Source organism: Eucyclogobius newberryi, unplaced genomic scaffold (genome assembly GCF_026437365.1).
Source record: "Eucyclogobius newberryi isolate DKJ021-1_F unplaced genomic scaffold, fEucNew1.0.hap1 SCAF_20, whole genome shotgun sequence".
Classification (NCBI taxonomy): Eukaryota; Metazoa; Chordata; class Actinopteri; order Gobiiformes; family Gobiidae; genus Eucyclogobius; species Eucyclogobius newberryi.
In genome coordinates, this window is record NW_027315835.1 from 14,766,709 (window position 1) to 14,785,707 (window position 18,999).

At 41.4% G+C, this 18,999-nt stretch overlaps 3 protein-coding genes across 5 annotated transcripts; all 3 read left to right on the top strand.

Annotated features, from left to right (window-relative positions):
• Positions 1–391: 391 nt before the first annotated feature.
• mettl9 (methyltransferase 9, His-X-His N1-histidine) lies at positions 392–3,585 on the top strand. Of its 3 annotated transcripts, none has more exons than XM_072455961.1 (6): positions 392–578; positions 802–898; positions 1,415–1,605; positions 1,924–2,133; positions 2,522–2,706; positions 2,783–3,584. In XM_072455961.1, exons 2-6 carry the CDS (start codon positions 806–808, stop codon positions 3,007–3,009), a joined length of 906 nt encoding a protein of 301 aa, XP_072312062.1. In that variant the 5' UTR covers positions 392–578; positions 802–805; the 3' UTR covers positions 3,010–3,584. The 3 variants fall into 3 exon arrangements, with proteins under 3 accessions (XP_072312062.1, XP_072312061.1, XP_072312060.1); XM_072455960.1 differs by having other exon boundaries at positions 393–578; positions 740–898; positions 2,783–3,581; XM_072455959.1 differs by lacking the exon at positions 392–578 and having other exon boundaries at positions 599–898; positions 2,783–3,585.
• A 4,902-nt stretch (positions 3,586–8,487) lies between these two features.
• kdelr2b (KDEL endoplasmic reticulum protein retention receptor 2b) lies at positions 8,488–12,415 on the top strand. Its single transcript, XM_072456061.1, has 5 exons — positions 8,488–8,760; positions 9,642–9,742; positions 10,109–10,267; positions 10,675–10,927; positions 11,252–12,415. The coding sequence occupies exons 1-5, from the start codon at positions 8,670–8,672 to the stop codon at positions 11,284–11,286; spliced, it is 639 nt and encodes a 212-aa protein (XP_072312162.1). The 5' UTR covers positions 8,488–8,669; the 3' UTR covers positions 11,287–12,415.
• Positions 12,416–13,385: 970 nt separating this feature from the next.
• On the top strand, positions 13,386–18,918 carry LOC140368813 (uncharacterized). Its single transcript, XM_072455881.1, has 7 exons — positions 13,386–13,558; positions 14,374–14,576; positions 15,396–15,497; positions 15,567–15,662; positions 15,752–15,862; positions 15,940–16,063; positions 16,462–18,918. Exons 1-7 carry the CDS (start codon positions 13,531–13,533, stop codon positions 18,348–18,350), a joined length of 2,553 nt encoding a protein of 850 aa, XP_072311982.1. The 5' UTR covers positions 13,386–13,530; the 3' UTR covers positions 18,351–18,918.
• Positions 18,919–18,999: the final 81 nt, after the last annotated feature.

Here is an 18,999-nt window from a genome sequence, read left to right on the forward strand (position 1 = left end):
AACAGTGAGTTGGCTACATCTTTGGTTTGACAGGTTTATTAAAGAAGAAACATTGTAGCAAAACTCTAATTTAAACACTATGAAGCTTTATTTCCTTTTTATTTCATCTTTTCAGTCTCTGGTCTTGTTCTTAATATAACATAACACTAGTTTACTACTACTACTACTACTACTACTACTACTACTACTACTACTACTATCTTATTTTCACAATAAAATACTAGCAATTGATTATGCAAGACAGATACGTTTATTGCCATGCTGTGGAGCTTTCCAAACAAAGTAAGAACAATAGATACAAACAGTTAGTAGGGAGCTCTCTTCTTGAAAAGCGGTGTATTGTGACGCAGCATACTCCGATACAGCAGGTGGCAACGTGATCTTTTAGTTTGAAGTCTGCAAAGTGATGCGGAAGCGTCTGCGGCAGATGCGGCGATGAGAGGCAGTGCAGTAAAGGCAGTAACCTAACCCTGTTCAAAGGATGCTGTTTATTTAAGATGAATTCCTCTAATGGGTTTAAGATGAGACAAAGATGCCGAGTAAATAGCGTCTGAGCTTAAAGCCGCCGCGCCCACCAGGTTTGTTTTTTGTGTTTACTCTCGGCTGGAGCCAACGCTCGTGTTGATTTACAATTGGGTAGTTTTTCACTCACCATGCAATATTAACTCTTGTGTCCACTCACTGCTGTGGCTGGTCGGTCAAATCCACACTGCTCCTGTCCAATATGTCTCCCTTGCAGCTGAGGACTGTGGGTTTTGTGGCGTGGCTGTTGTTCTACGTGATCTTTCTTCTCGCCGTCAGAGGAATGTGGACTGGCAGGTACGCGCGCAGCCCAGTGGTGCGCGCCCTGTTTAACGTCAACACGATGAGCGAGACACTGGCTCCTGAGAATGAAGAGGTAAATTGGAACTTTTCCCTTACATATTTGATATTATTTCTTTGATAAAAAATGCTTGGACGTTATTTTACTCGTTTTATCGGTGTGACTTTAAAGACTCGGGCTATTTTGGTCATATGGCTGGGTAGGGTGACCATACCACCCTCTTTTGGATGTCCTGTACAGCCAATTAAGCCCTTTTCCCCTAGAGGATGTAATTGAAGCCACATTAATTAAAAAAAGGTACATTTGCATAGGTCTACATATTCTACACTATTTTTTTCTTTGTGGCATTCACAAAAGTGCATTCAGAGCCGTAATAAGTTGGCACTTATTGCTATTCCAATCTATAATACTAAAAGTCATATGTCATTATTGCGACTACAGTATCTGAGCTTAAATGTGTGCCTCGATGTTCCACCACATTCAACAACGAGTCCCTCTTTTTCTTTAATTTGTGGTTGTCGCCCTGTGGGAGGTGTTGAGATCATAGTATCCTACTGTATAGTTCTTTCAGGCGATTGCTTTTATTTGCAGTGGTACCGGTGCATCCCAGACCTGCTTGGAGACAAGCTGCAGCCCCTCTTTGTTCAGAGCAGTCTGGACCGGGACACAAACATTTTCCTTAAACACAGCATGGAAAAATCTGGCTGGCTCTTCACTCAGCTCTACCACTCATTTGTGTCGTCTGTCCTCAGCTCTGTTGTCTCACGCACCTCGATTAACGGGCAAGTACTACCCATGGACTTCTTTCTGTTATAATGAATGAAATGGTTGTAATTAGTTGTTGCTTTATAGACACATTGGCATACTAAGCCACACTAGCCAACTAAGCTGAGTCTTAAATGTTAAAATTATCACTAAGATCTGGAATGCTTCGGGAATGTTTTCAATTTTAATAGCAATAATGTCTACATGATTTGATGTGCGTAAGAACTAGTATGTCAGACTCATTATGTCATATATTTAATTTCACCTGATACATCTTTTAAGAAAATTGTATTGTGATTTTGTTCTTACTTACTGTCTGTACATTACTCCTTCAGGTTTCTGAGTCGTGGGTCTATGTTTGTGTTCTCATCGGAGCAGTTTCAGCGCCTCCTCAGAGTGGGCCTGGAGTGGAGAGCCGACCGAATGTTGGACCTGGGGGCCGGGGACGGAGGAGTCACTCAGATCATGGGGCTTCACTTCAGAGAGGTCTACGCTACTGAGGTCTCACCGCCCATGAAATGGCATCTACAGAGGAAGAATTACAAGTAAAGAGATTGAATGCATCCATGCTACTTTCAAACTCATGATTATATACTCCATTTGTCTACCTTTAGAAAACGAGCAGTAAATATTGGGAATACAACAATAAATATTCAGCTCTCATGGTATAGTAAATTCCAAACCCCTAGCTCACATTGTAGCTTTGTATTGCCTTAAAAGGTAGGCTAACTAAAGCCATCTGCTGCTTTTGAAATTTCAAACACATTAAAGAGAAGCACTCACTCCATGTATGATATCGTAACAATAGAATTTATGGCAAGGATCAGATGTCAGTTACATTTTTGTTTTCATATTGCTCAGATCTTGGCAGCCTGTCTATTACCCGATGTATTTGCAAAAAAATATCTTATTTCTGTGTCCTGTTTTGTTCAGATTGCTGGGCATAGATGAATGGCATCAGACCGGGTTTAAATATGATCTCATAAGCTGTCTGAACTTGCTTGACCGCTGTGACGATCCTCTGGCTCTTCTTCGAGACATACGCGACTCCCTCGTCCCCAAAACTGGCAGACTCATCGTTGCCTCTGTGGTGCCGTTCCAGCCTTATGTGGAAGTTGGTAAGTTCAAGTTTTGTCTGTTTTATTTATGAAAGAGTAATTCTATTAAAGGTTAATCTTTTTTTTTGTAATTTAGGAGGGCAGTGGCAGCGCCCCAAAGAACATGTAAAGATTAAAGGAAAAACTTGGGAGGAGCAAGTGACAAACTTGTCCACAGATTTATTTGAAAAGGCCGGGTTTGAGGTAGAAGCAGTGACAAGACTACCTTACCTTTGTGAAGGTGATATGTACAACGATTATTATGTACTGGACGATGCCGTCTTTGTCTTAAAACCAACAAATCAAAGTCAAGATTTCCACTGAACTCCTGAGCATTATGGTACTTGTGAATATTGGAAGAATTACAAGGCACTCGAAATTAAAACATGCAGTGTTGTTTTATTGTCAAATCACAGGTGGAAAACTCAAACCAAATGTCCTATAATTAACCAAATTTGCTGCACATTAAAGACTTGGGCCCTTTACCAGTCATAAGTGACCAACAGTCATTTATGTTTTGTCTTGTCAAGCTGTGTATTTTTTTTTATTTGTTGAAAATTTGTATTGTGAATCACTGCCTTAGAATATACCAAATATAGAAAGACATTATTGTTAGCCTGAATAAACACAAATGGTCAACCTAGTGTCACATCTATGCCCAAATTATTTTCAGGCAAAAAAGTAACATAAAAAAACCATAGAATATAGAATTTTGATTTAATGGTCACCAGTTGTTATACAACTGCAAAATTTACTGCCAGGCCAAAAATCCCTTTCTGGATTTAACCTACCATTTGTACCTTTTAAGGTCAACAGGTCCCTTCTGAAAGAGATAATAAGTCTCAAGTTGCCACCTGTATAAATATAAGCTTAATTTTTAAAAAAAAGAAAAGGAAAAAAGGTTTAAAGAATATTTTTTTTTTGAATCGGGCAATGTATAAAAGACATTGAACTGTGCCATCCAGTGTATTTCAGTTGAAATGTTAAACCCTTAAATAAACTACTGTTTTTTTTTAATTAAATTGTATTATTTTCTTTATTTACGTTTCGTGTAAAATACTTGTGTTTCCTACTACAGTTCGGCGATCATATTATCTATGTTTGTTTACCTTCGTAGGCATATCTGATAAACCTCATGTCCAACCCTTTCCTCAATTAAATAAGATCATTTCTCTGTAACCATTAGCTTGTGAAGTCATACACCATAAATTAGGAAAGTCACATCTATTGACTTAAGACTAATAATTTCCAAAACAATTAATTCTGTTAATTGGCATAAATTGTAAAGAGTAATAACTGATATGTATAACTTAATGTGTGTGGCACAAGACTTTGTGAACTCACCTCCAGAATTCCTCTTAATGGCCAGGTTAAATAGTAGCCTATGTTATTACATGATATGATACGCGAAACCGTCACACTGCTAAGCGCAAATTGTTGAAGGACTTCTTCTTTGGTTGTTGTTGTTGTTGTTTTATGGCGGTTGACATCCGAGTGTTGCATTACCGCCAGACTTTATTCCTTAGACTTTGTCGTAGTCCTAAAAGTTCTTCTTCCAGTGCCTTGACTTCCAGTGCTTTGTCCTCAGACTCTGTCGTAGTCCGTAAAAGTACTCCTTCCATTGCTTTGGTGTTAAAAAGTCTACGCCGTGCGTCTACGAGTGGCTACCAAGCAGCGACATCAGTGGAAACACCAAAGCCCATAGAATGAAGCCCAAAGAACAAAGCTGCACGGTGGAAGCACCGAACGTCAAAGAAGGAGAGGAAGACGAAGAAGAGTCTCCCTGGAACAAAGCCGGTTGTTGTTGTTGTTGTTTTATGGCGGTTGGCATCCAAGTGTTGCATTACCGCCAGACTTTATTCCTCAGACTCTGTCGTAGTCCGTAAAAGTACTCCTTCCATTGCTTTGGTGTTACAAAGCCCACATATCATGATATGTCTTTGTGACTTGTCGTAGAATTGTTGTTGTTGTTGTTGTTGTTGTTGTTGTTGTTGTTGTTTTATGGCGGTTGGCATCCGAGTGTTGCATTACCGCCAGACTTTATTCCTTAGACTGTTGTTGCTGTTGTTGTTGTTGTTTCAGATCTTGTTGTTGTTGTTGTTGTTGTTGTTTTATGGCGGTTGGCATCCAAGTGTTGCATTACCGCCAGACTTTATTCCTCAGACTTTGTCGTAGTTGTTGTTGTTGTTGTTTTATGGCGGTTGGCATCCAAGTGTTGCATTACCGCCAGACTTTATTCCTCAGACTTTGTCGTAGTCCTCAGACTCTGTCGTAGTCCGTAAAAGTACTCCTTCCATTGCTTTGGTGTTACAAAGCCCATGAGGTCATGATATGTCTTTGTGACTAGAATAGTTGTTGTTTCAGAGACAAACCGGCTTTATTCCAGGGGGACTCCTCTTCATCTTCCTCTCCCTCCCCGACGCTCTGTGCCTCCACCGCACAGCCCCACTCCCTAGGCCTCACTCTATAGGCTCCAACATGTCCACTGATGTCGCCGCCTGGCAGCCGCGCGTCCACGAGACTGGGCGAGGACAGGAGACCACCCCCACCCCCATCCCGCCACTCCGATCACCCCGACTCCCCAAAAGCAGACCCACATCACTCCGACTCCCATCCAGCGCCCCCAGCCCGCCCTCCACATCTGCCCAATCAAGCTCCCCCGTTCCAAGGAATCCCCCTGCAGCTCCAGCAATGATCCTGATCCTCTCAGCCCCGCCCCGAGTCTGAGCAGCACAGCCCACAACATCCACCATAAAGAGCACAAAATCCTCTCTATCCACAACCAGGGTATTCTCATTAATTCTGGAACCTGCACACTTGGGACCTCCACTCTTGAAACCTTCACACTTCTTGGGAGCCACGCTGGCCTTTCTCATTTCGCCCTGGCTGGGAGCAGCGCTGGCTCCTCTCTCTGTATTTCCTCTAAACTCGTTACTTGAAACTTTCTTGACTGCATCTGCATAGGATATACCTTGAGAGACCTTTATTTTCTGCACCTCAGCAGCTCTTTTGCTAAACCTGCATCCCCCGAAGGCAGAGCTATGTTCTTCCCCACAGTTACAGCACTTCAGTTTTGCACCCACGTCACACTTCCCATACTCGTGGTCTCCTGCACATTTACCACATCTTTGCTTCCCTCTACAGACCGCTGCAATATGCCCAAAGCGCTGGCACTTAAAGCAACGCAGGGGCGGCGGAACATATGGCCTGACGCTATAGCACATGTACCCAATGAACACCTTACTAGGCAGGCACCTCCCTTCAAGTGTTACCATTACCGACAAGCTGTCACATCTTACCCCAAACCGGGTCACCTTCAAACGCCTAGCGTCCCCCACCGTAACTCCAGTCAAATTCTCCTTAACTTCATCCACAGACGTCGCCGTAGGGACACCTACGATAACTCCTCTGACCGTGTTTCTTTCAGCATCAGACACAAGAATGTCCTTGTTTAGTTCCAATCGCCTTCCGTTGCTGAGCCGCGTCCTTGCACACGACCAGCAGCGAGCCATCTCTAAGGACACTCGCACTCTTGATCACTCCCACAGCTACAGTTAGGCTCTTTGACAATGCCACTGAATTCCACTCCTTAAAGGATGCACTATCCTGTGCAAGCTTTATGATCACCTTACAGTCTCTGCTCTCACCCCGGATATCAATAGCTTCAGCCTCATCCTGCTGCTCATTCCCAGAACCCTCGGACGAGCTAAGGGACTTTTTACGTTTCCGGGCACGTGCAGGCAGAAAAGGCTGCTCCTCCACGCCGTCCAGAACGTCTTCCATCCCCGATCCACTCTCCTCCGCCATCTCCCGTCTCTCCAGACCGGGTGTTGAGCAAGGTCTCCTCACAGTTTTAGTCCAGGGTTGTTGTTGTTGTTGTTGTTGTTTTATGGCGGTTGGCATCCAAGTGTTGCATTACCGCCAGACTTTATTCCTCAGACTTTGTCGTAGTCCTCAGACTCTGTCGTAGTCCGTAAAAGTACTCCTTCCATTGCTTTGGTGTTACAAAGCCCATGAGGTCATGATATGTCTTTGTGACTAAAATAGTTGTTGTTGTTTCAGAGACCAACCGGCTTTATTCCAGGGAGACTCTTCTTCATCTTCCTCTCCTTCTTTGACGTTCGGTGCTTCCACCATACAGCTTTATTCTTTAGGCTTCATTCTATAGGCTTTAATATGTCCACTGATGTCGCCGCTTGGTAGCCGTGCGTCTACGAGACTGGGCGAGGACAGGAGACCACCCCCACCCCCATCTCGTCACTCTGATCACTCTGACTCCCCACAAGCAGACCCTCATCACTCCGACTCCCTTTTAGCGCCTTTAGCCTGTTTTCTATATCTGCCCAATCAAGCTCCTTTGTTCCAAGGAATCTCCCTGCAGCTTTAGCAATGATCCTGATCCTTTCAGTTCTGCTTTGAGTCTGAGCAGCACAGTTTACAACATCCACCATAAAGAGTACAAAATCCTCCCTATCCACAACCAGGGTATTCTCATTAATTCTGGAACCTGCACACTTGGGACCTCCACTCTTGAAACCTTCACACTTCTTGGGAGCCACGCTGGCCTCTCTCATTTCGCCCTGGCTGGGAGCAGCGCTGGCTCCTCTCTCTGTATTTACTCTAAACTCGTTACTTGAAACTTTCTTGACTGCATCTGCATAGGATATACCTTGAGAGACCTTTATTTTCTGCACCTCAGCAGCTCTTTTGCTAAACCTGCATCCCCCGTAGGCAGAGCTATGTTCTTCCCCACAGTTACAGCACTTCAGTTTTGCACCCACGTCACACTTCCCATACTCATGATCTCCTGCACATTTACCACACCTTTGCCTCCCTCTACAGACCGCTGCAATATGCCCAAAGCGCTGGCACTTAAAGCAACGCAGGGGCGGCGGAACATATGGCCTGACGCTATAGCACATGTACCCAATGAACACCTTACTAGGCAGGCACCTCCCTTCAAGTGTTACCATTACCGACAAGCTGTCACATCTTACCCCAAACCGGGTCACCTTCAAACGCCTAGCGTCCACCACCGTAACTCCCGTCAAATTCTCCTTAACTTCATCCACAGACGTCGCCGTAGGGACACCTACGATAACTCCTCTGACCGTGTTTCTTTCAGCATTAGACACAAGAATGTCCTTTCCACCCAGACGTTTAGTTCCAATCGCCTTCCGTTGCTGAGCCGCGTCCTTGCACACGACCAGCAGCGAGCCATCTCTAAGGACACTCGCACTCTTGATCACTCCCACAGCTACAGTTAGGCTCTTTGACAATGCCACTGAATTCCACTCCTTAAAGGATGCACTATCCTGTGCAAGCTTTATGATCACCTTACAGTCTCTGCTCTCACCCCGGACATCAATAGCTTCAGCCTCATCCTGCTGCTCATTCCCAGAACCCTCGGACGAGCTAAGGGACTTTTTACGTTTCCGGGCACGTGCAGGCAGAAAAGGCTGCTCCTCCACGCCGTCCAGAACGTCTTCCATCCCCGATCCACTCTCCTCCGCCATCTCCCGTCTCTCCAGACCGGGTGTTGAGCAAGGTCTCCTCACAGTTTTAGTCCAGGGCTCCAAGTGTTGGATTACCGCCACCTACTGTATTCTTTAGACTTTATTCTTTAAACTTTAAACTTTAGATTTTTATTCTTTTAAACTTTATTCTGACTTTATTCTTCAAATTCGAGACTTTATTCTTTCAACTTTAGCCTGTATTCTTTATCCACGCTCCATGTAAATATAGCGTGCCGGTGCTCTGATTGGCTGATGCTTTGAGCGTCTCTCGTTGGACATTGGATGCTGCTGCACAGGACACATCCCTCAGCCACGTCGCGCTTTACTCGCCATTTTATTCCTCTAAATCTAGAACCAGTCATTTGTGCTGTCACTGGGCTTACTTCTTCAATTTCACATATAGTGGAACACATCCTAGCACTAATAGAGTGTTAGTTTGCATAGGTTTTCGCCAGCACATCCAGAAACATGAACATCTTCAGGCTATCTGGTGATCTCTCCCATTTAGCAGCCATCATAATTCTGCTGCTAAAAATATGGAAAACCAGGTCTTGTGCCGGTGAGTGAATATATGACGAAATTTGCCATTTCTGTAACTCCTCATGTTGTGCAAACTACGCATTTTAGTTAAAATGTGAGATTCTATTTGAGTTATTATGCCAATAATGACTGTAATGCTGTGGAAGCCCATTAGCCGGGTTATGGCTAATGCTAGCGTGGTGGCTATTGCACTGTTCGTCTTCAAATCTGCCTGCTTATAACATACATTTCCGACGCTGCTTAGACTACTTTGGACCGTCCTAATTGGTGAGGGGAAATGTGCAATACGTGGTGGGTAATAGAATTTGGGCTGCACCCTTTCTCTGTTAGGCTGAAATATACAGCGGTTTTTATGTTGGACCTTGACTGACAACCTGTGCTTTGCGTCGGCAACATGACGTTAGACGTGGCACCAACTTTGACAGCTGCATGCATGATGCATGCATTATCTGCGCTTTTCTCATGTTCACATTTAGTGTGAACATAAGATTGTTGCATCTATGATATTTCTTATTATATCTCGTTTAAACCCCATTAATTTAAGCTTTAAGTCACCCTGCTGTACCAAAGGTCAATGGTATATCAGTTGTCTATTGAGCATATTGATATGCATTCTATTAGTGAACATGCAACTATACAATAAGTCGGTAACAAGCATTCAACATTGATTAACTACTAGCACGCACATCTTGTACATTTTAACAACTGGAATCTACCTCTGTATCTACCTGCGTTGCACCAATGAAATTTCCCCATGTGGGACAATAAAGGAATATCTTATCTTAAACTGTAGCCTGACACCATTGAAAATGTATTTATTTTAACGACTTGTCTTTGCAAATGTTGCCCTGTTATCTCCCCACAAATGAGGAGTAAATGATGATACAATATCTTTTACAGGTATTTCTGGGAAGAGTCAGGTCCTGTTTGCCTTAGTGTTTACTACTCGTTACCTGGACCTGCTCACTTCCTTCATCTCACTCTACAACACCTCGATGAAGGTAAAACCCGATTCCATCAAACTGACTTAGAGGTGATTGGTCAGACTAACTGCACGTAGTTTAACTGATTAACTGTTTAACTGAAGTAGAAAATGATTAATTTATACTTTTACGGCAAGAAGAGCAAATCTGATTTGATAAATGAAAATCGAAGCATACCATATAGTGACCAGTTCTTGTTTGTATTCATAGGAACCCAGGACATTTAAATGTCCAATTATCATTTATGTAATTGTAAAGGCAATTTTAGAGAAAAAATTCAGCTGTGAACAACAAGAAATATTGTACCTTTTTATAAAAGGTATATTAAATATAAACATAATATTAGCAGTTCTATTAAAGTTTGTTTCCTGGTTTGTCTCTTAGGTTATCTACATCGGCTGTGCGTATGCCACTGTATATCTGATCTACGCTAAGTTTAAAGCCACATATGATGGCAACCATGACACCTTCAGAGTGGAGTTTCTGGTGGTTCCTGTGGGAGGACTAGCTTTCCTTGTCAACCATGACTTCTCCCCCCTCGAGGTAATGTATTCTGTCTCCTGTAATAGCAAGAACTTTTATGTTTTGTAAAAACATGTGTGTTGGGGCTTTTTTATTAAACCAGTTAAACACCAACAAGACAGATGGTGACATGTTTCATTGCAATAAGCGCAATGTTGAGTATTATTAGGAAAGGATGTCCTTCCTTCTTGAAAAACTATTGGCAAAGTTCTTCTACAAAAGATAAAATGTAGAAAGCACTGGAATCGTTTAGCAAAAAATGCTTCTTTGCTTCATTATTTGAATCACTCTGATTCACCCTAGTAAAGGGAAATTCATCCACTTGATCTTCATGAAAGACTGTAGATCTGTATTGGAAAATTGGATTGTAATTATTTTCTTGTCTTCCCTGGGTTTGATTGATGATTATGTTTATTTGTTTTGCTCAGATTCTGTGGACATTCTCCATCTATCTGGAGTCTGTGGCTATCTTGCCGCAGCTGTTCATGATCAGTAAAACAGGAGAAGCCGAGACCATTACCACACACTATCTGTTCTTCCTGGGACTGTACAGAGCCCTCTACCTCATCAACTGGATCTGGAGGTTTTACTTTGAGGACTTCTTTGACATGATCGCCATTGTGGCCGGAGTAGTGCAGACCATTCTGTACTGCGATTTCTTCTATTTGTATGTCACAAAAGGTGAGTCTGAATCAGGCCTGAGCCAAAGTATGTGTATCATCACTGTCATCAAGTCAAAACATAAAACACTCTGGGTGCATCTCATTCTTTCTGTGTACTAGAAGTGGTCTGATACTTTCTTATAACAAATAGTAAAAAAACAACAACTTTTTATTTGTTAACTGTACAATGTTTACAGATATTTGATGTTTTGCATACAAATAAATTACTTTACCAGGACAGTGTTTATTTATAGCATGAAATGCTAAATATATCTAATCAAATCATTTAATTAACTACGGTTTGGTGTTTAATTTTACTCTTCACATGTGTTTACTATTGCAGTGCTGAAAGGAAAGAAGCTGAGCCTGCCAGCTTAAGTGCCATAAAGGAGTGCTGTGTCAGACTCAGAGGGACAGTGGAGAAGACATCCATCTCTACCACCTCTACTCCTAAAACTGGGGCAAGATGCCTGAGACAGAGCGCCGCCTCCTGGACATCAACAGCATCTCTGTTTGATGCATCTTGCCTTAACTTTTTTATCACCCTGTATAAAAAAGGAAGAAAAGTGAGATTTTTTGTACATTCACTTGCGTTCTTTAAGGTCCTGGCTACACATGTACAGATATGTAGTTTTTAAAATCAAGCTTTCAGGGCAAACCATTTCAGTCATTACACATATCTTCTAATTGCAATTTAAAAAAATAAAATAAAAAATGTGTCTATTGGTGCAGTGAAATAGGTTTATATATAGTAATGGCATGAAGTCCAGAGCAATACACATTATTTTGATATTTGTTCTTTCTAGCAGCAAATATGTAACTCCAATCATTTTAACAAAATATATAAACTCTGCAAACCTTTTAACACTCATCCTTTTTCTTGCTTCGTCTTGCTAACAATTTCAAAGCGACAAATTTGCATGTACTAGCTGTTCTATTGAGGTAAGGCAAAAATAATTTAAAAATGGTTTTATATGTAAATGTACCTGTAAGTGTAGCCAGGGCCCATGTGCTGATGTAAATTGTTCTGATTTGGCACTGTACAATAACTGAAGAGAACTTTTTCCATGATGGCAAAATATTTGTAATTATATATTAGAAATCTGAGTAAATTTGGGGTTGGGCTTTTATTTCAGTGGGTCATGTTTTGCTTTTCTATTTGTGGTATGCATTCCCAAGTACAAGGACCTCCGAAATGGATTTATTAGAGCACATGGTATCACTGTTCACACGTGAGACTGAACAAAGTAAAAAAAGAAAAAAATCCTAACAATGCCTTGTATTTAAAATCTCCACAACAGTTGTAAATTTCATACTAATGTGGATTCTTTTTTATTATTGTCACACATTTACAAAAGTATTTTGGATGGCCAATATTTTACATAGTACTGAAATTCATCATCAAAATGCACCTTTTGTTTTTGACTTCTACAGCTAATAATTTTTTCTCTGAGGGACAAATGTATTTATTTTTTTTCTTGTTTCCAATAAACGGTGCAGAATGCTATCTGTGTGTACTTTACTTTTCTGTCAACAGTTGATGCAACAACATATAAGTGCACTAAACATAATATAATTCTACGACTTCTATGACTCTGTGGTGGCATCAGCTCCTGTACGGTGTGGCCTGCTGGAGCAGCAGCATCACAGAGAGGGAGAGGAGGAAGCTGGACAAAGTCATCAAGAAGTCCAGCTCCGTCCTGTGCTGTGCTCTGGACTCGGTGCAGGAGGTGGGGGACAGGAGGGTCCTGGCTAGATTCACATCTATGCAGGACGAGTGTCGCCCCCTGCAGGACACTGTCCGCTCTGGAGAGCAGCTTCAGTGAGAGACTGATTCACCCTCGCTGTGTGAGGGAAAGGTTTCGCAGGTCTTTCCTACCTGCTGCTGTCAGACTTTATACAACACTGTTAGTCCTACTGTGCAATTACTGTGCAATTCATGTGCAATTACTGTCGTGACACATTCATGTGCAATTACTGTCGTGATCACATGCAATGGTATTTATTTATTTTTATCTTTATATATTTTTCCCCTCCATCCCTTGTTGGGAAATGGGAGGTTTTGTCTATAGGAGTGTTTTGTTTATAAGAGATCTTCTACTGAGAGTGTTTTTCAAACTTCCTATAAGTTATCTGTTATTTTCTTCTGTATCTACCTCTGTATCTACCTGCGTTGCATCAATGAAATTTCCCCATGTGGGACAATAAAGGAATATCTTATCTTATCTTATAATAGATCCATGACTAAACATTGCATGCGCTGTTTTACTTCCTACATTGTGTCTTCGGTTTTGAAGTTGGTAAATAATTAAGGTAATTTTGGAGTGTATATGTGTGTGATTGAGAACATAAAATACATTAAGCTGTGCTCTTTATCGTGTGAGTATCCCCCCCACTATATGCAACTGTATAATAACTTTACAGACTACCGTTCCGAAGGGCGGAACTATTGAAATAGGTTTGTTTGGTGTCGGACTGTTGATTCCGGCGGAACAGCAACGGTTGCGCAAAGATTATCAGTAAACCCGACTCTGTTAAACCCGGGCAAAAACCCTCGAGAACGAGTTTTTGGGCGTTTTCTTCATGTTTACATATTGAAAGTGAGCGGAGACAAAAAACAGGATGGAAAAGAGAGTATCCGTATTACTAGGTGAGTTTAAAGATTTGTAAACACATATCTCTGGCTAGGCCGCAACACTCAGCGCGCGGGAATAGCATGTTTTTTTTTTAGTTTGGAAACGGATAAAAATACGTTTGACAAAAATGTGTCTTGCATGTGAATTAAACTCCAGACTGGCTAGATACAAAGACATTGACGCTCAATTTAACAGTAAACTTACTACGGGACACCAGAACGAGATGAAAATGGCTGTGCTAGCTTGTTGTCGTCATGTTTAATAAGTTATCAGAATCGGAAAATGTTTGTTGACGTTGTCATTGAACATAGTTCGCAAACATAGGAACTTGTCTCTGTTAAGGTGCAACATAAAACAATGAATGATAAAACGATAATAGCAACGTATATAGTCAAATATGGCACGCATACATTAAGAATATACTATTAAAATAAGTAAAGAACAAAAAAATAACTTTTCTTGGTGTGTACACAGATATTTACACCAAAAATGTACAGGTGTTCGTAAATAGTGCAGAAAAAGCGTGAATAGTATTGGTTGAATAATTGTTAAAGTGCCTGGTGTTCATGAGTCCAACGGCAGAGTGAAAGAGTTCTTGTGGCGGGAGGTTCTAGTCCGGATGGACCGAAGCCTCTTCAGTTTTCAAGCCTAATCTGAAAGAGTCTTATTTGATTATTTATTTTTCTGATCTAACATTGACTTTACCACCCAAGGTGTGCCTTTTTATTGTTTGTGCTGCCAACATATTTGTGAACCTCCTTAAATGTGCAAGTCCCAATTTATCTAGCTAACTGTTACCACTCATAACACTGATGTCGTCTTCCCCTAGGCTCCTCTCTTTCCCTCTCCTATCTGCGTCTCTTGATTCCGCCTCATCGATTGATCTCAGCGGCGATTTGGCAGACAGTAGACCAAAAGATAGTGTCTGACTATGGTCTTGTGGAGGAGTTTGTGTTCAAGGTGACAGACATTGTTCCTCAGCTTCTTTCAACAAGACAACGAGCTGAACTGATAATGGGGCTCAGAGCACGGGTATGAAGCTATTTGTTGTCTTTTTCTCCACTCTTCCTATTGTGCCACAATTTCCAACCATAACATGCCCTTGTGTATTATGGTAGGAAAGATAGAGGAGTAGGAAACATAAAAGTCTGTCCAGTGACTGACATAATTATGCTTTATTATGTAATGTTAATTCCAAAAGCTTTCATGTGTACAGCGTTCGTGTTCTCCACCCAACACATCATTCAATGAGGATTGTATTACCGGACAAAACAAACAGTTGAAACATATTTTATTTTATCTGAGATGTGATATTTCCCTGACTTTATATTTACAATTTGATTTAAACATTTTTTAGTTTTCCCTAGTTGCTTTTTTTTTTTACTTATAAAATTAGTAAGAAAGAAATATATTTTCTTAAATGAACGGTTAAATGTGCTCCTTGTGCATAGTTACTGCATTTTGGATGGAATTTTAAATGGAGAGATTCCTTCTATTATTGTGTTATTTTTTTTTTTTTTTTTTTTTTTTTTTTTTTTTTTTTGTATTCAACAACACAAACTGTCACTTAACTGATTTGAAACTATGAAAAATATTCACCACAGGAATTAAATATGGATTAGAGAAGCAAAATAACCGTATGCAAAAAAATAATTCGGTTTACAACATGTTTTTACTGTCTGGTTTCTTCAAGTGCAGGCGATAAGTTCTTTCTGACCAGCTTTCACATAGGGTGATATTAAGTGCAAGTCTAACAGGTTCAGGGACTGCTTGAGACAAGGACCAGATCAGATAAAGTGTTAGTACCCGGGTCCCGGTTTCTAATTACTCTGGCTTTCTTTGTTTTTATAGCTGATCCTAGAACTGTGTCGGGCTGAGGACACTGCTCAAATCCAAATCATCCAGCCTCATTTGGATCGAATGCAAGAACTGGAGGCTCTGTGGACTGTGGTGGTAAGACATGGTAGTTTACTACATCAGTGCCCCATTAATCTGAGAATAAACATATTGTTTTTATTTCAGACTCCTAATGCAGAGGAGGAACAATCTGAGTCTCACTTCATGGCTCTGGTTAAAAACTTGCTGAGTGACTCGGATGAGAGGAGACATTTTTTTAATGTATGAATATGTGATTCTTTGCTTCCTAAATGTGGCTTGGCTTGTATACTTTTTATGATTTTTAAAATGCACATTATACTTTGTTTTAGGATGTTTTCCCAAGTGACTTTGGTCCAACGTATGACAAAGCAATCCAAACACTGATGTGGCTGTTTCTTTCTCGACTTGAAAAAATTCTCCCGACTCAATCTCTGCAACAGGTAACAGGGCTCTGGGTGTGTATTTTATCTACATGTTTGCATTTAAATTGAAAAATTGTTTGACTTGTTTTGATTAGATAGCATCACTTCTTGGCGACCCTTCCTGTGTTTTGAATGAATATATGGAGTCATTCTCGGATCCTCTGGAACTGAAGCTGTTGCTGGACACTTACAAAGACATCAGTCAATTAGACAACATTGGTGAGCTCTTTCAAGACTTACTGGCCTGGTCTCCCTCAAGAATATATATTTGATCTCAGAGCTAAAATAAGGTAATAAAAAAATTGTGTAAGCTATTTAACTTTGAACATTTAGCTGTTCATTGTCCAGCCCTTATTATATAGCCTATCCTGTTATGTGTCACATTTCCTACACAAAATTGTGATATTTGATTTGGGTTAGTTTTGTCCCATCTTATTGACAAATGCATGTTGAATATGAATTAGAATTTCAAAAGGGTTAATTTCAACACATTACCGGTAATTCTGTAAATCTACCCCGCCTACGGCCCAAAGTCGCTAAGGATAGGCTCCAGTCACCTGTGACCCCTAATGGGAACAAGCAGTAGAGAATGAATGAATATTCCTCTTCTGTTGCAGATTCTCTGGTTGTGGAAAGTGGCATTTTATCAGCCCTGTGTCTCCCATCAGAAGAACGGGTGTTAATTGTGAGTGCCCAAACGGAGCCAGATGCAGAGAGCGGGGTGGAGTATACAATCTGCAGCGAGATGGAGGTGGAGACTGACGATAAAGTATATGTTGAATCAGGCAGCTGTGAGGATGCAGTTCAGACCCAGTGGGCAGATTTAGGAAATGAAGTAAAATCTGAAGGAACTGAGATAGTGGTGCATTCAGTAGAAGGCTGCAAAGACAATCATCACCCAGACAAAAGTGAGACGCTGATGATTGGAGAAGACGGGCAGGTATCTGTGTTAAGCGAACAGGCCAAGAGGCGCCGTGGTCGGCCCAAAAAAGCACCTCTAGATGAAGACTTTGAAGTAAAACTAACCAAGGAGCAAATGGAAGATCCAGACTTTGTGATAGGACAAAGACCAGTGCGAAAGAACCGTGGTTTAAAGATGAAACGTTTACTTTCTCAGTGGAAAAGAACAAAGACAAAGAGTTCAAACAATACCAAAAATGTAAAAAAATCTCAAAGCAGTGACCTGGGTGACCAAACGTGTAAGGTCTGTGGAACAGTAATGGCAAACAGCAAATTGTTAGACAGTCACATGAGCCAACATGCTGATGAGGCGCCTTACTCCTGCTATTCCTGTGAAAAGGTCTATAAGAGCCTTCGATTCCTGCAGCGGCATAAATGTTCAAGTGTTGCAAAAGACAAACGTGAACAGCCTTATGCTGACACTGATGACCTAGAAAAGGCTGCTGAAGATGAGACTGAAGCAGGCGATGACAAGAGTATGACAGAGGGACCGTTCTACTGCCCACAGTGCAGCGTGGAGTTCAAATGTAGACAGACATTCAGGTTTCATTTAAGAAACATTTGTTATGATGAACAGCAGGTTGACCCTGAGAAGACGGAGGATGAAAAGCATTGTTTCAAATGTGACCAGTGTGACAAAGCATTCAAATACAAATCCACGTTGGACTCCCATAAACAAACTCACAATCCGCTCTACTGCCATGCCTGCATGAAGCTCGTGCGGGACTCCGATGCACTGGCTCTGCACAAAGAGTCTCACACTCCATTCCAGTGTAATCACTGTGATGAGAACTTCCCTGTGTTCAAAGCTCTTCATAAACACTATGTGGATGTGCACAACCTCACGGAACCATACACTTGTGCTCACTGTCAGACTGCCTTTGTTAGTCTCAAACGCTTTATCCGTCATGAGTGGAAACACACAGGCTACCAGCCTTTTCAATGCTCTCAGTGTGTAAAACGATTCAGATCTTACTCTGACCTGGTGGAGCATCAGAGAAAACACACCAAAGCTTATCCATACCTTTGCTGGGAGTGTGGGAAAAAGTTTCGTCACAGTTTGACTTTGACAAGGCATGTGGCAAGAGTGCATCACTCTGGAGAGGCTGTGCTGGAGAAGCCCCCAGCAGCCTTTGGCTGTCATCAGTGTGGGAAGATGTTCACCTCCAGAAGATGTCTGCTCAAACATGACAACTTCCATCACAAAGGTTTACGCTTCCCCTGTGAGTTCTGTGGGAAGGGATTCTTCGGGAAAGATGCATTAGTGCGGCACACTCTTATCCACACTGGAGAGAGACCGTTTAAGTGTGACGACTGTGACAAATCCTTCCGGTCATTGGCAGAGCTAAAAATTCACCGGCGCTACCACACTGGTGAGCGGCCCTTCAAATGCACAGTCTGTCAGAAGGGCTTTGTTCAGTCGTGCTTTCTGACTCTACACATGCGTTCGCATACTGGAGAACGACCATATGTCTGTGCTGTCTGTAGCAAGGGCTTCACAAGTCTACATGGGTTAAAGCGACACAGGAGGCTGGTTCATACATAGCCAAGGCTAATGACTTGTACTTGTATTCTTTGCAATTCAGTTGTTTTATATGCAGCCAGTTTGAACCTTTATCAAGTGGATAATACCACTGCTTTTCAGCTTACACATGATATTTGTCAGTCATACTTTAAATCGGGCATGTCCAAACTACAGTCCGGGGGCCAAATGTTACCCCAATTTTTGCTTAGTAGTCCAAACACTGTTTTACTGTAAAATTGGAGCAATTCAAGCATTTTGATGACATACCAACCTAATATTAATGTTCCAAGTCTTATTAAGGGTGTGGAGGCTCATCGAAACAATGTCAGAAGCAAAATTTTGAATGATTCACTTTATCATTCGACAAATTCGACATTGTCTGGTTGTTTGTCTGGCCCTGGCCCTGGCCCTCTGGAAAAAGTCTGGACACTCCTGCCTTAGATGTATGGCTGGCTGCTTAAAAGCATAGGGAATTGTATAGTTTTGGAAACTAAACATTTTAGTGTTTGATGTAGTACTACATATTTGTATGTATGAAATAAATTAACAGTGATTCCTTTTAGGAATTAAATTAATTTTGATTTAACAATTTGCTTCATTTACTTGAGCTTTTTCTCTTTTATGTATATTGTTATAACGTTATAAATTAACAATGTGTCTTAATGTGACA

Coding starts and splice junctions, on each gene's coding strand:
- kdelr2b (XM_072456061.1), top strand. CDS start 8,670: ATGAACATCTTCAGGCTATCTGGTGATCTCTCCCATTTAGCAGCCATC. Junction 10,268..10,674: donor ATGACTTCTCCCCCCTCGAG/GTAATGTATTCT, acceptor TGTTTTGCTCAG/ATTCTGTGGACATTCTCCAT. Junction 10,928..11,251: donor CTATTTGTATGTCACAAAAG/GTGAGTCTGAAT, acceptor TTACTATTGCAG/TGCTGAAAGGAAAGAAGCTG.
- mettl9 (XM_072455959.1), top strand. CDS start 725: ATGTCTCCCTTGCAGCTGAGGACTGTGGGTTTTGTGGCGTGGCTGTTG. Junction 899..1,414: donor TGGCTCCTGAGAATGAAGAG/GTAAATTGGAAC, acceptor TTTTATTTGCAG/TGGTACCGGTGCATCCCAGA. Junction 1,606..1,923: donor TCACGCACCTCGATTAACGG/GCAAGTACTACC, acceptor TTACTCCTTCAG/GTTTCTGAGTCGTGGGTCTA.
- LOC140368813 (XM_072455881.1), top strand. CDS start 13,531: ATGGAAAAGAGAGTATCCGTATTACTAG. Junction 15,663..15,751: donor AGAGGAGACATTTTTTTAAT/GTATGAATATGT, acceptor ACTTTGTTTTAG/GATGTTTTCCCAAGTGACTT. Junction 15,863..15,939: donor CGACTCAATCTCTGCAACAG/GTAACAGGGCTC, acceptor TGTTTTGATTAG/ATAGCATCACTTCTTGGCGA.